At 43.1% G+C, this 16,002-nt stretch overlaps 1 protein-coding gene across 6 annotated transcripts in view; it reads left to right on the top strand.

Annotated features, from left to right (window-relative positions):
- The window catches only part of adcy3a (adenylate cyclase 3a), a 69,475-nt gene that overhangs the window by 17,908 nt on the left and 35,565 nt on the right, over positions 1-16,002 (top strand). For all 6 annotated transcript variants that reach the window (XM_005947259.3, XM_042214001.1, XM_005947258.3 and 3 more), the window contains exons 3-7: positions 4,808-4,957; positions 10,697-10,827; positions 11,931-12,042; positions 15,110-15,237; positions 15,665-15,823. In XM_005947259.3, the coding sequence (XP_005947321.1) occupies positions 4,808-4,957; positions 10,697-10,827; positions 11,931-12,042; positions 15,110-15,237; positions 15,665-15,823 (680 nt within the window). The remainder of the gene's footprint in view (positions 1-4,807; positions 4,958-10,696; positions 10,828-11,930; positions 12,043-15,109; positions 15,238-15,664; positions 15,824-16,002) is intronic.

The following is a 16,002-nucleotide window of genomic DNA, read 5'->3' as shown; positions in this document are numbered from 1 at the left end:
TAGCACAACACAGTCGCCTCAAAGCATACAATGTAACCTTTTGCCTTTGCAGTATGATGAACTTCTAGGATTATTTGTGTTAATTGCTTATGGTCTTACTGAGGAAACGTGAAATGAAATATGCATTTTTCTTGTTGTTGTTGCACTATATATAAATATATACACAGTTAGGTCCATATATATTTGGACACTGGCCAAAGGTTTTTTTTCTACCTATTTACTAAACCAGATTTCAATTATGGTTACTGTATATAATGGACATGGACATAATCTGTAGATGCTCAGCTTTCATTTGAGAGTATCCACATTCAAACTGGAGGAAGGTTTTAGGAGTTTCAGCTCCTTGTGCCGCCCTCTTTTTAAAGGGACCAAAAGTAATTGGACAACTGATGTGGTGTGGGCAGTTCCTTCGTTCTGTCATTATCAAGCAGATAAAAGACCTGGAGTTGATTTGAGGAGTCGTGCTTGCATTTGGAAGATTTTGCTGTGAGCAGACATCATGTGGTCAATGGAGCTCTCTGTGCAGGTGAAACAAGCCATCCTTAAACTGCGGAAAGAGAAAAAACTCACACTGTTAGGAGCGGCAAAATGTACAGTTTGGTGCATCCTGAGAAAGAAAGCAACCACTGGTGAACTCAGCAACTCAAAAAGACCTGGACGTCCACGACAACAGTGGTGGATGATCGCAGAATCATTTCCATGGTGAAAAGAAACCCTTCACAACAGCCAACCAAGTAACTAACAGTTTCCAGGAGGTAGTCATATGGATATACAAGTCTACCACAAAGAGAAGACTGCATGAAAGTAAATGCAGATGTTTTTCTGCAAGGTGCAAGACATTCATAAGTCTGAAGATTAGAAAGTATATATTGAAGTTTGCTTAAAAACAAACAAACATTAACATTACATTTTTGGAGAGATGAAATCAATATCCACCTCTACCGGAATCATTGCAAGACAAATATGAAGAAGGTGTTGAACAGGTCATGATCCAAAGCCAACACATCATCTGTAAAACACAACAGAGGCAGTGTGATGGCTTGGGCCTGCATGGCTGCCAGTGGCACTTAGTGTTTATTGATGATGCGACACAGGACAGAAGCAGCCTAATGAAGTCTGAGGTGTTTGAAAGACAAACTGTCTGCTCGAATCCAGCTAAAGCCAGTCAAATTGATTGGGCAGTGTTTCATAATACAGATGGACAATGACCCAAATCATACCCACAAACAAACAGCAACTGAAAGCCGCTGCACTAAAGGCCTGGCAGAGCATTAAAAAGAAGAAAACCCAGCATCTGGTCATGTCCATGACTTCAAGCTGTCATTGCAAGAAAAAGGTTTTCAGCCAAGTACTAGAAATGAACATTTTATTTTCATCTGTTTAATTTGTTAATTACTTTTGAGACCCTGAAATGAAGGGATTGTGTTAAAAAATGCTTTACTTCCTCACATTTAATGCAGTGTTTTTGACCCAACCCACTGAATTAAAGCTGGAGGTCTGCACTCCAACTGCATCTGAGTCGTTTCATTTAAAATTTATTGTGGTAATGTATAGAACCAAAACTAGAAAAAAAAAGTTGTCTATCCAAATATTTAAATAAATAAATACATTGACTTGCCCTATCTATTTTTTTTTAGGGGTGCAACGATACTCGTATCGATATTGAACCGTTCGATACAGTGCTTTCGGTTCGGTACGCATATGTATCGAACAATACAAATTTTTTATTTATTTTATCAACTTTTCTTCTGACGATGCTGTCTGTGTTGAGCGCTCAGTGGATCTGCATTCGACTACTCCGCCTAGGCTGCACTGTCGAGCGCAGATCACTGAGCGCAGCGCAAGCTAGCAAGACAGAAGCTAAGCTCGTTGCAACATGGCAAATTGAACCTCCCCCACCCTCATTCAGATCTGGCGTTTGGAACTATTTTGGTTTTCATGTGACGTATGACCCTGAAGGTAAGCGCGTCATGGACTAAAGTAAAACAGTATGTTGGATGTGCCACGCAATGCTCAATTACATGGGTGGGAACTAGTGTGTTAGCGCAGTTAGCTTGTTAACGTGTTGGCCGTCCAGCCCCACGCACGGGGCGATCCGCGGTAGCTCGTTAACGGAGATTTGCCGTGTTGTGGCGTTAACGTCATTTCAGATTAACGCTGACAGCACTAGTGGGAACACAACGAATATGACTGCACATTTACTCCGACATCATCCTAGTGCAAAGACAAGTGGAACAACAAGCATGCTACTAACTTTACCCGAGTCATTTAGACAGCCGTTAGCACAGGATTCTCCTCATGGGGACCTGATATGTTTAATATGCTGCTGAGAATATAGCCCAGAAGAAGCGTATAGTATAGCTTTTAGTATTTTGAGTTGTTAGTGCACATTTTATTTTTAAAAAAGAATGCACTATGCCTTTATTTTCCCCATTTTTTTCTTTATTTATTTTATTTGAAGTTATTTGTCAAGTGACATATAGCATAATACTTTTTTTTTTCCTTTTTTTTTTTGTACGATTTCAAAAAAGTGAAATCATTTTGAGTTTATGTATTTGTATAAATATGTAATTTATCAAAGTGGTAATGTGCTGGAAAAGCTTTAAAATGGACCTTGAAAGTGCTTGAATTTTACTCTGGAAAAAGGTGTATGAACCCTGAGCAAGGGTTTAAGCTGTCACTTGAGAAAGGATTATAGCAATAACCAAAAGAAATCATTTTAGAATTAAGAAAAATAATTTTTGGTGCTCAGAAAGCAGGAGAGGGATATTCAAAGTTTCCACAGTGTTTCCAAATGTCAAGAACTGGAGTATCATCAAGAAATTCAAAGAGAGCCATACAGTACAGAAAGAAGACTAGTGTGTCTAAGGACCCCAGTACAAATGCCAAGATGCTTTGTGAATGAACTAGCCAATTGTAGGGAATTGTAGTCTGAAAGAAGAAAATCACTACGACCCTGCACAGGATTGTACTGTGAGTTTGCAGACCAAGAAAAACTGCGGAAGACGTTGAAGTACATTAACCCTGGAGAACCCATGGAGAACCCAAATTTGACCCCATGGTTTCCCTAGAAAACCCACGGGGTCGGCTCTGACCCCATAGGTTCTCCAGGGTTAAGGAAATTCCTGGAGAAGCACATCCTTTTGTCAGGATTTAATTGGACTTACTGTATGCAAACATCAAGGATGCACACACCTTGGTTCCTACATTATAGCCTCATATATGTACTCTCAGACTACACCCCCGTGAATGAACAACTGTTTTTCAACAGGTTTGATTCAGGCCCCACTCTGCCCTCTTGTCGCAGACTGCCCAGGGACTGTGCACATCAGCTATGTGGAATGATCATGCACATGTTTAACCCTCTGGCGTCCAGGGTATAATTGGCCTTTTTTGACTACTTTTGATTTCACCTCTGCATTTCACCATTAAAAACTGTTTACCTTGCCTTGTTTGGTATCATTCTTTTCAGCACAACCTCACATCTCACTTTAGTTATTTTTTCATTTAGGGATACTGTATTAATGCAATTGATCTAAATTAAACATAACATCAGAGTAGAAAGAAGTTATATTTTTCACTGTAAAAACCACAAACTTTAACAAACATCTTTAACAAATTATTCTCATAACTTCAAATGCAAATATAATTTTTATCATAACTGTGGTTTGATGTGACCTATCAACACAATTTAAAAACTGGTATCGTCAGATATGCGGCTGCAGAACCCACACGCAGGACTCTTTAAATAAAGCGTGCGTTTATTTACAGTGAGGTGAGGGACAAAGTGCACTATATTTTCTTCTGGTGACGGTGCCCCATGTCTCAGTTTCCTCTGTTCCCAAAACCCGTGCGTCAGCTCGATCCACCTGTTTCCGAGATCCTGCAGGAAACGCCACAAAAGCTGTTGTTAGAGGACTCCATGTAAGCCGACAATCACACACTTCTAAATCTACTGGGAAACTGACGGTTTCTCAGACGACGATCTTTTTCTTCTTCCAGAATGTGAAGAAGAAAAGTCCTCCATCACGTTTCTTCTTCACTTTCTTTTTTCCCTATGATAAAGCGCCCTTTATGCGAGGAAGCCTTTTGGACGGTTACAAGACAGCAGCAATACATATATACAAACAATAAATTCAAAACAAGAGAAAGACCTGCTGGACAGGACAGGTTGCAAAGTACGTGGAAGTAGTGCAAAGGACTTGGTCCAACCATAGAGAAAAGAGTACCATAGTAACGTTAGCTAGCTGATGTGTTAGTACTCTTGCTGAGCTCAGTGAATGTTTGTGCAGTTAATCAATTAGTTGTGTAGTTTTGATGGGTGACTTTGGATTTGTGGGAGAAACATTAATATAAAAAAGAAACTGTCAGTGTGAAAAAACACTATCAAACAAAACCCCTCCTTAAATGTGCAGTTACACATTTGGAATAAAAACGTATTCATTCCCATTCATCCTATTCATTTTCTTCCACTTATCTGATTCAGCGTGGGGGGAGCCTATCCCTGCTCTGGGGTACACCTTAGACAAAAGGGCTACACAGAGAGATGCACAACCATTCACACTCACATTTACATCTACACTACAGGCAATGTAGAATCACCGGTTAGCCTAATAACACTGACTGCATGTCTTTGGACTGAGAACATGCAAACTCACAGTGTGCGGTGATTATAGTTACAGGATTTCCATTTGCTGTACTGTTTTAAATATATGTGAATTTTTAAAAAGTAAGTTGTGTCATTTATAAACTTGTAAGAGTGCACAGAAGTGAAATTATGAATGTACTCTCACTTCTTGTTTTCAAGCTTCTAGCCAACCTTGTGATTTATGTTTGTGCCATCACTGTGGGCATCATGTCGTACTACATGGCTGATCGGAAACATCGGAAGGCCTTTCTGGAGGCGAGACAGTCGCTGGAGGTCAAACTCAACCTGGAGGAGCAGAGTCAACAACAGGTCAGAGGACAGACACTGCACTGTGTGCACAGGCAACTCGTATCTTTGACGATTCGTTTTATTGCTGATCAACTAAACCTGAATATTTAAGATAGTCAAAGTTTTGGCTTTTATATCCACGATGATCGGGCAACTGTTAGTGTGCAGAATTATACAACTAAATGCAAAACAGAGATTTTCCCATTTCACCTATTTTCATCTAAGTGAGAGTAATAAAGAAATCTAAATTTACAAATAAAAAATGTCTTCTGCCTTATCATGGTCGCGGTGGGCTGGAACCAAGAGGCCGTGTGCAGCCTGGTGAGGTCGCCAGTCTGAGCAGGGCTAACATAGACAAACGACCATTGCTACTCACACTGATACTTATGGGCAATTTAGAATCACCAGTTAGCCACTAATTGCATGTGTTTAGAATGTAAATAATACATTTACGATAAACTCTAAATTCTATGCTCAAAATCAGTAAAAAAAGAACTTATTTAAATGTTGCTGCTTTCACTTTCACCATCTGTTCCTTGTGAAGCGTTATGAACATTCCTATATGTTTGAATTGCTCCCAAAATGTGTGTCTGAGCACTTTTTCAATGCATGCGGGGAACTGCTGTGGTGATTTGGGCAGATAAAATAAAAATTTGTATCTCGCTTTTTAGTACACCCTTCTGTTTCACTGTTGTCCCTGTTTGAATGTGTGCAGGAGCTGCCCAAGTCCACAGTGAAACACAAGCACAGAGAACAACACTACCAAATATAAGTTATTGTCTGGCTTTATGAAACCAACAGGGCTTCATAGATATGTTTCCTCTGTTAGCAGCACTCTGGAAAATATGTACACATTATTTGTATGTTGGCGTGTTTGTCTGAGCTGGTACCATATCAGCAGTCAGCTCCCCTTCTGCTGTTGCATCTGTGGCCACTAGGCAGTCTAAATTACTATTACTATTATTTATGGAACAGATGGTGTGTGTGTGTGTGTGTGTGTGTGTGTGTGTGTGTGTGTGTGTTTGTGTGTATGTATATGTGTATGTGTGTGTGCAGTGTGAATGTGCTATGAGAAGAAATTGAGAGGGAAAGTAGCCCAGCAGTGGTGATAAACATGTGAAAGAAACTCCCAGAATACTGATGGAAGAGCATGCGCTGGCGAAAGATGAGAGCTGCTGACCAATCAAGAGACATCTGACTGGTGATGGTTGCCGAGGCAACCAGCCTCCTGAGTCAGTGTCAGCTGTAATCACAGAGCCAACCTATTCAGCTGTTTGATCCTTCTTGGCCTCTCTGTTGAATTTTGATAACGATATTGAAAGCTGCTGATGCCCAGCCCGCCTCTCGGTCTGTGTGTGTACTTCTGTGAAGGTGCGTTTGAAATGTGTAAAAACAATAAGTGTCTGTGTGTGTGTGTGTGTGTGTGTGTGTGTCTGTGTGTCGTGTGCTGTGTTTGTGTGTGTTGTATGTGTGTGTGCTGTGTGTGGTGATGTTTCGTGTCGTGTCGAGTGTTGTAATGTATGCTTTTGTTTTGTTTGAGATAAAGACTTGTTGGATCTGCCAGTTATCCGTGTAAAGGGGATCTGGACTGGCAGGGTCAGTGATATTATGCAACAGGGAATGTAGGAACTGGACTACTGAGCTGGTGATGAGAAGATTTGCCTGGCTCTGCTAAACTCTGGATGTCTACCCTACTTCCTCTGACTGGGTATCCTTGCAGCTCAAGTGCGATTCGTGAACCACACCGACTAACTGGAGCTCTTCTGTATAACCCGTGCACCTCATAAAATTGACCAGGTTACTCTTTAGTGGGTAGGAAAAAGGATCTGTTCATTTTAAGGCTGTGCACAACCTGCAAGAACTTTTTGAATGATGATGCTCATGCACAAGTTTTGACCTTTACTATTTCACAAAGAGTGAATAAACACAAATAGACTTTTGATATGAGGATATTTTACTAAATTGACTAGGTGTGAATGTGCGAGTGAATGTGAGTGTGAATGGTTGTCTGTCCCTGTGTGTTGGCCCTGCGACAGACTGGCGACCTGTCCAGGGTGGACCCCGCCTTTCGCCCTATGACAGCTGGGATAGGCTCCAGCGCCCCCCGCGACCCTGAAAAGGATAAGCGGAAGCGAATGGATGGATGGATGGATATTTTATCTATACAATATAGTAGGACCAAAGCCAAAGCTTAATCAAATGGTAATAATCACTTAATCAGATCACCTAAATTTTACCCTAATCTAACTAATCTACTTCATGCTGTTGATCTCTGAGATTAATCTTAAGGACAATGAGAGAGGAGGCACATCCAGGACTGAGAGGCACTCCACTCCATGCTGTGCCCAATAATGTCCAAATGGGGAAGCAGAGACTCGCTACAAAGTTTGATGAGCTTTGAGATGGCAATCCAACATCCTACAGAAACAAGTAGAGAAAAAGCCAAAAATTATCATTCCAATTCATAAGTCCAGAGTGGTTAAGTCCAGAGTGGTTAATCCTCTGGTGCTTCTCGCTGATATTTCCAACTGTGAACTCCAAAGTCTGTTCTTCTGATGCTGTTTGCCACTTCTTTATGGAAAATTAGAAGAAGAATCCCAAACCTTTTCAGCAGCACTTTATATGCTTTTGGTGATATACATCGCCTCCTCTCGCTCTCCCTCTACACTGCTAATATTTTCCATGCCTCACACCTGTTTTATACGTGCACATGTGCACTCATGCACACGCTCAACCTGTCCATGCTGTTGGCACATCTAGTACGTTAATGTAACTTGCTCCACTGTTCTTCCTCTTTTCATCGCAACACACATAAAAATCAGTACAAAGTTCAAGTATTACAACCATTTCTATTTGAAAGTTCACATATAGATGTGTCCTGTTATAGCATTCTGTACAGCACTCTTACAAACTGGATATTAACTCCTGTGTTTCACTTTTGGATTTCCTTGACACACTGCAGCCTCACTGCCTAACAGTTTGGAGCTAGTCAACCTGTAAACACAGCAAGAGGGTTAGGGCGTTGGGGTTAGGGTGCCTTTGTCATGCTTTAAGAGACATTTAGACCTTTACTCATCTCCCTTATGTATTGCTCACTGTAGTTTCTTGTGTTCTTTTCTAGGAACTATTTTTACATTCTTAACGTTGCTGCCATTTCCTAAAAGATTGAGAAAAGTGCAATAATGACCTAGTGAACAACTAGGGCCTTAGGTTCCTTGGTCAGATGAGAGCCTTCCAGCAATTTCTGGATCTGTGGCTTGAAGATGTGATTGGTTAAATTGAATTTTTTTTAAATTTATTTCTGATTCCTGCCTTTTATTTAATAATAATAATAATAATAATAATAATAATGGATTGCATTTATATAGCACTTTTCTAGGCACCCAAAGCGCTTTTTAAGCACACTTCTAGTATGTGTTACTATGACCCTGATGAAGGCAACAAGCCGAAACGCGTTGGTCAGTCAATAAAGTTGTTCCTCTTCCCTTTAAGTGTTGCTAGAGTCTCTGCATTGCGATTTGTTTCATCCTGTCAACGCTCCTTGGAAGCAGGTAAAGTTGTGCCAGAAAATCCTGCTGAGGATCTGTGGCTTGGCCTCATTCTCTTAAAACAAAATTTAATACGCTTAAATACCTTATCGTGGTCGAGAGGTTTGTGTGTCCCAGGGATCCAGGGGGCTATGTTGTCCGGTAGGGCCCCTTGGTAGGGTCTCCCATGGCAACTTGGTCCTGGTTGAGGGTGGATATCGTAGTATTGCCTCAGCTTGCTGCCTGTACGTTGGGGTTTCTCCCAGTGGATTAGAGGGTTTGTTCCATGCGCCTTTCGGGTCTGCATTTGTGTGCCGAGTGGCGGTTCAGAGTACCCAGCCTTCTTGGAGTCTTTGGGCAGGGTGCTTAAGGGTGCACCGCATGGGAACTCAGTTGTCCTACTGAGAGACTTCAACACTCATGAGGGCAACGACAGTGAGACCTAGAGGGGTGTGATTGGGAACTGCCTCCCGGATCTGAACCAGAGCGGTGTTTTGTTGTTGGACTTCTGTGCAAACCACAGTTTGGCCATAATGAACACCATGTTCAAACATAAGAGTGTCCATAAATGCACGTGGCACCAGGAAGCAGACCTGCAGCCATATGTTCTGGATGCTCGGGTAAATGGACGGTTCTGAGCTGTCAACTGATCACCACCTGGTGGTGAGTTGGATCAGGTGGCGGGGAGGATGCTGAACAGACCTGGCACACCTAAATGCATAGTAAGGATATGCTGGGAATACCTGGCAGAGGCCCCAGTCCGCACACCTCCGGAAGAGCTTCAACAGCTTTCTGAGGGAGACTGGGGACATTGAGTCTGAATGGACCATGTTCAGCATCTTCATTGCCGCACTGAGCTGCGGCCGCAAGGTGGTTGGTGCCTGTCGTGGTGGTAACCCCCGAATCAAATGGTGGATACCAGAGATGAAGGGAGCCACCAGGCTGAGGAAGGAGTCCTATTGGGCTTAGTTAGCCTGTGGGACTTCAGAGGCAGCTGACAGATACTGACAGGCCTGAAGCAAAAACTTGGGTTTGGGAGGAGTTCATAGAGGCCATGGAAAAATACTTTAGAACTGCCTCGAAGATATTCTGGTACGTCTTACATGGAGGAAGCAGAGTCTGGGGACGAGGGTGATGACTCGCCTGTCTCCAGGGGCGAGGTCACTGAGGCAGTTAAACAACTCCTGGGGGGGATGAGATCTGCTCTGAGTTTCTGAAGGCTCTGGATGTTGTAGGGCTGTCTTGATTGACACGCCTCTACAATGATGCGTGGAGATCAGGGGTGGTACCACTGTATTGGCAGACTATGGTGGTGGTTCCCATCTTTATGAAGCGGGGCCGGAAGGTCTGTTCCAACTACAGGGGGATCACACTCCTCAGCCTCCCTGGGAAAGTCCAGGGTGCTGGAGAGGAGAGTCCTTTAGTCGAACCTCGGATACAGGAGGAACAATGAGTTTTTTGTCCTGGTCACTGGACCAGCTCTTTATCCTCTCAAGGATACTTGAGGGTTCATGGGAGTTTGCCCAACCAGTCTACATGTGTTTTGTGGACTTGGAGAAGGCATTCAACTGTGTCCTTCGGAGTGTCCCATAGGAGGTGCTGTGGGGTGTCTGGCCCATTCAGTCCTTATTCGACCATTGCAAGAGCTTGGTCCGCATAGCTGGCAATAAGTCGGACTTGTTCCTGATGGGTGATGGTCTCCGCCAGGGCTGCCTTTTGTCAACAATTCTGTTCATGATTTTTATTGACAGAATTTATAGACGTAGCCAAGTGGCGGAAGGCTTTCACTTGGATGGTCTCGGAATTTCATCTCTGCTTTTCGCGTTATGATGTGGTTCTGTTGGCTTCATCGGGTGGTGGCTTCCAGCTCGCCTTGGAACGGTTTGCAGCCGAGTGTGAAGCGATGGGAATGAAAATTAGCACCTTCAAATCTGAGGCCATGGTCCTCAGCCAGAAAAGGGTGCAGTGCTCATTCCAGGTCAGGGATAAGTTCCTGCCCCAAGTGGAGGAGTTCAAGTATTTCGCGGCCTTGTTCACAAGTAACAGGAGAAAGGGAGCGGGAGATCGACAGACGGATTGGTGCTAATGCTCCAATGTGCATGGCAAAGTGTCCTTGTATTCAAGCCAAATAGAAAAGCAATAGGATAACCAGTGTCTTCTCTGTGAGGGACCTGCTTATTACCAGTGTTGTTTTCTAATATGCTCTGTCTGCTTTTGCTTTTGTCCTCCACAGGAGCGTCTGCTCCTCTCCATTCTTCCAAAGCACATAGCTGATGAAATGCTTCAGGACATGAAGAAGGGGCCTAGTCAGAAAGAAATGCAACAGTTCAACACCATGTACATGTACAGGCATGAAAATGTCAGGTAATTTGGTACCTCTATAAACTTAAACCATCAAGGGTTCTGCATGTCTGTGAAGTATGAGTCTTGTGATTTTTGTCAAGGTTTGGGGATTTGGGTTTTATTTCCTTTGGTAATTCTAAATCCTTGTTAATATTTGGCTCAGGATTGCTGTATTCACTCAGTTGCCCACCACAACTGTATACTCTACAACAGGGGTCCCCAATCCCAGTCCTCGAGGGCCAGTGTCCCTGCAGGTTTTAGATGTGTCCTTGATCCAACACAGCTGATTTAAATGGATAAATTACCTTCTCAACATGTTCTCCAGAGGCCTGGTAATGAACTCATCGTGTGATTCAGGTGTGTTGACCCAGGGTGAGATCTAAAACCTGCAGGGACACCGGCCCTCGAGGACTGGGGACCCCTGCTCTACAATTTCCACCAGTGTTTTTGGACTTTGTGTTACTTTTGATTTGCATTTGAGCTATCAGAGTGTTTTACAAACTGTCTTTTGTCCTGCTCTGGTTTTTGGCATTGTTCCCAGCTTCACTGTTTGTGACCACTGCATGTTTGAAGTTAAAGGTTTGGATTTTGTATATTTATTTTTCGTGTGAGTTGCATTTGGGTGTTTTCTCTCAGTTACAATTCTAAATTGGCTTTAAATGTAGCTTGTACTCTAAAGTGCTTTGAATAGTAAGACTAGAGTGAAGCTATAAAATATATTGATCAACATTAATGATGCCTTCACAGATGTGCACAGTACTCTTATCATGTGGACAATGCTGTTCAAAAATGAGTTTACATATTTTTTAAAAGAAAAGTTTTGCCTTTTCATGTTTGACATATTGTCTGTAAAAGAACAAACAAACAAACAAAACAGTATGAATATAAATCATTGCATTCTTTATTTACAAATTGCTTTTTGGAACATGGCTTGTATATATTTTAACATTAATGGATAAGAATATTGTGAAAAAGAGGCCACTAACTTAAAAATGAAAGCCGATGGTCCTATTCGATTTGCTTATACTAAGCTTCTTCTTGAATTTTTGAAAATGTGCATGAAGAATTTTTTAATGTAGCTGTTAAAGAATGATGTCAGTAATGTGTATTTTTTTCTCTTTCAGTATTTTGTTTGCAGACATTGTGGGCTTCACCCAGCTGTCGTCTTCTTGCAGTGCTCAGGAGCTTGTCAAGCTGCTTAATGAGCTCTTTGCCCGCTTTGACAAACTAGCTGCTGTGAGTATCACAGTGTAAACTAACTAAAGTGATGTCACGGTTATTTGTTGTTATTTACATTTTTCCGATTTAGACTGAAATCTTTTATGGGATTCATCAAGATTACAAGAAATACTCATTTAGAATCCACCTCTAACCTTTATGTGATTTATGGGAGGTCATTTGAAATGATTGTCACATATTTGTTGTAACGATGCTTCTTGGCAATAAATATTATACCATTGGAAAAAGCCTGTTCCTTTCCCCTCAAATGGTGCCACCTTTGCTAATGAAAAACCGCTGGTTCTGCTGTTGTTTTGATCTCTGGTACTCAGGTGCTGACAATCCGATACAACAATGGTCTGCTACAATGGTAAGGCATGCCACATTTGACTGATCTGGATAGGGCTTGTGCCACGGGGCATCTTCAAGCTGGTGTTCTGTAAAACCAAGTTGCACCAATGTGCCTTAAATGCCCTTCACTGTCGGGCCTGTTTGCAGTGGTGTCGGCATCATGTAAACTGGAACCTGAACATGAGGAGGAATATTATGCTCTGTAATGAGTCCAGATGCAGTCTACTGATATGTTAATCTATTAACTTGTAGGGTAACAGCTTTAGTTAGAGGCGGTGTGATGGTGTGGGCCTCAGTTGGGCGGTGGGGGTGTGTGGCGGAGGTGTGGTTCTGTTGCTCAGCTGCAGGGGAGGGGTGGAGCAGTGTGTTCAGGGTGTGTTGTCAGGGGAGGAGTTATACATCTGACCTCATCATCCAATCATGGTTCCCCTGTAAAAGATGTTGCCAGGATCTGAGGTGGGAGGTGTGCTGTTTGTGGTACAGAAGCAGGGCAGCTGGAAAGGTGCACAGTGGAAACCCAGCCAATAAAGACGTGGAAAACTGCAATGCTGCTGTCGGGTCCATCATTGTCACAGCGGTGCCAAAACCCGAGTCGTGGCATGGCGGAACAATGACTGGCCCAACCAGTTAAGGCGTGGGCCCAGATGTTGGTGAGCTGCCAGCTTTGCAGTGGGAGCAGACAGCTGTGCAGGACCAGTCTGTGCACCAGACGAAAGTGTCGGAGAGTCTGGTCGCTCAAGGTGGTTCCTTGCTGACACTGCCGTCGCCCCCACCCTCTACCGAATGGGTGAAGGAGACAACCCCCACGCCTTCCTGGAGGTCTTTCGCGCCATGGCGGTGGCGTGCCTATGGCCGGAGGAGTGACCGCCTGTTCATGTACATCAGCAGGAAACTGTTGGAGTGGGAGGCCAGGTACAACACAGTAGAGAAGGAGTGCCTGGCCATCTGGTGGCCACCTGCCCTTTTACCCTATGTTCGTGTCATGCCCCGCTACAGGAGGAGGTGCCAGGCTTTTTCGGCTGTGTATGGTTCTTTCACATGATACTGAGGCCCCTGTTTGTTAAAGGAATAAACTGTTTAATTTTCAATATGGATTGAAGTTTTTCATGGGCACAGTCCACGTATGTGGCGGCTCAATCCATAAATGGATTTTCTTTCCAAATGTGGAAAGACAACAGGCTTGTCAGTGGTAGAAATATGTATTGCCAAGAACAAAACACACATAAAGTTGTTTTACAACACAAATGTTCTGACTTTTTGTGGTAAGTTGATATATATCCATGTTTAGCAATGGTTGCTGTGGTTTCATGTCACTTTCTCAGTGGCTCAGTGTTGCTGTCAGTTTATTATTATGCATATGTATTTATGTTTAGATCACACGGGCCAACATGCTAAGAGCATAAATAATCTCTGCCTCTCTTCCACAGCATGTCTTATGTCCTGTCTCCCTCCTCTCAGCCTTGCTGCACATGGCTGCCCCTCCTTGAGAAACTTTGATTGTTGCCGTTCTGTCTGTATAGTTATAGGGTCTTTATCTTACAATATAAAGCACCGTGAGGGGACTGTTGTTGTAATTTGCCGCTTAATAAATAAAATTGATTTGAATTGAATTGTAAGCAACAATAAAATTAAAAATTGTAAAATTCAGGATGCAGACAACACATTTGAAGCTAACGGTAGCTGATTCAGTAAAGGAGAAACTCACAGCAAGGATTTTATTTCCACCTACGATTGCGCCTGCAACACAGGACCTAATCACTGAAACCTCGTTCAGGGTAGGGATAACTGCACTATTAGACAAAGCTGCTTTTGGCTGTTGCCTTGTTCACACGGGATTGCCACAGTGGGTAGCTGCACATGTTTGATGATTTGGCAGATATCTTCTGCTGGGTGCCCTTGCTGACACAGCCCCAAAGGGATTTGTGTGTCCTCCCAGAATCGAACAGGATTTTGTTTGTTAGGCCAATGTGTGAACTGCAACACTGTGGAGGGCTAATTCCACTGTGACACTGTGAAAACCATATTTAGAAAATAAACTTTGTTTAGTGAGATCTTTTGGCGTTTAACAGGATGTGGGTGCCCTATCTCCAGGCAAGATTTACTGTTCTGTATGCTGTTCATGACTTACAACCTAAACCAAACTTGTGCCAGAGTCTTGTATGTTATCTACAGGTTCTGCATGCTCATGTGCAAATATTTCTCTGTAGAGATCCTGTCTTAATTGGTATGAGGCTGCACCCCAGTTTGTCATCATCTAGGAAGTGCTACTGCATGGCTCCGTACTGGCTGTGAACATGTACCCAGGTTGTGTATGAGCCCAAATGTCAAAGCTTACATAAGGTTTCACCAGTCTGGAACTAATTTTATGGGTATCTGCGTGACAGTAGAGCTCTATCCTTCTAGGTTGCCTAGCTTAATATGTTAGCATTAATAATATGTCAATAATGTTCGCAGTCCCCTAAACACCATATAGTGTACTATCATAGATCAAAGTGCTTTTTTGCATTATTTCTTATTAAAATTAGTAACAGGAGTAGCTTGATGCCCAAGATTAGCTTAGCCTATGAGGAAATGAAGTAAAAAGACAGCCTGTGTGCTCGCCTCCATCCAGCCTGCTGAAGTCTGTGCTAACCAACACTGTTGTTAGACCTGCTAAGAAGACAGCTGGACAGTGAGCTCGTGATTTATGTCCGATCTTGATCCACTGTCTGACTAAAACAGACCTGCCTTTCAGAAATACCACCAGCTAAGGATCAAGATCCTGGGAGACTGCTACTACTGTATCTGTGGGCTGCCGGACTACAGGGACGACCACGCCGCCTGCTCTATCATGATGGGCCTGGCCATGGTGGAGGCCATTTCGTGAGTATGAATGAGCACGCGTGAGGAGGGGCGGCCTGGGATAACTGCCTGATTCTAAGCTTTTCCAAAGATCAGACAGTTTCATCTACGTTATTATGGGATGTAGTGGGTTAGTCATTCTGTCCACAGTGTGGGATTGATCACACTGATGGACTCTTATTGACTTTTTGTGGATTGTAGCTGTGATGTAACAATGAGAGGTCATTAAACACAAATTGATTGTGATCCATCATGTTGGTCAGGCTCCAGAACATTGCTGTGCACGGATGGATGGCGTTTAGTGGCACGCCAGAGACGCTGTTTCCTGTATTGCTGGAATGTTTTTCTTCTTTTGTGGTAATCAGGCTTTGAGACAGCTTGATTATTACTCCAGAAAATGCTACCTGTGCTTTGTTTTTAACGCTGCTGCTTTCTGAACTGACCACAGGTATGTCCGAGAGAAGACCCAGACAGATGTGGACATGCGTGTTGGAGTGCACAGTGGTACGGTCCTGGGAGGAGTGCTGGGCCAGAAACGTTGGCAGTATGATGTTTGGTCCACAGATGTCACAGTGGCCAATAAAATGGAGGCTGGAGGGATCCCAGGGTGAGAACATCAGCTTCACACTACAGCGTAGTTCAATTCAATTTTATTTATATAGCGCCAAATCACAACAAAAGTCGCCTCAAGGCGCTTCATAGATACAGAGAAAAACCCAACAATCATATGAGCCCCTATGAGCAAGCACTTTGGCGACAGTGGGAAGGAAAAACTCCCTTTTAACA

This window comes from Haplochromis burtoni, unplaced genomic scaffold (assembly GCF_018398535.1).
Source record: "Haplochromis burtoni strain Fernald_Lab_line unplaced genomic scaffold, NCSU_Asbu1 Contig_510, whole genome shotgun sequence".
Lineage (NCBI taxonomy): Eukaryota > Metazoa > Chordata > Actinopteri > Cichliformes > Cichlidae > Haplochromis > Haplochromis burtoni.
This window is presented reverse-complemented; position numbering and strand designations above follow the sequence as displayed.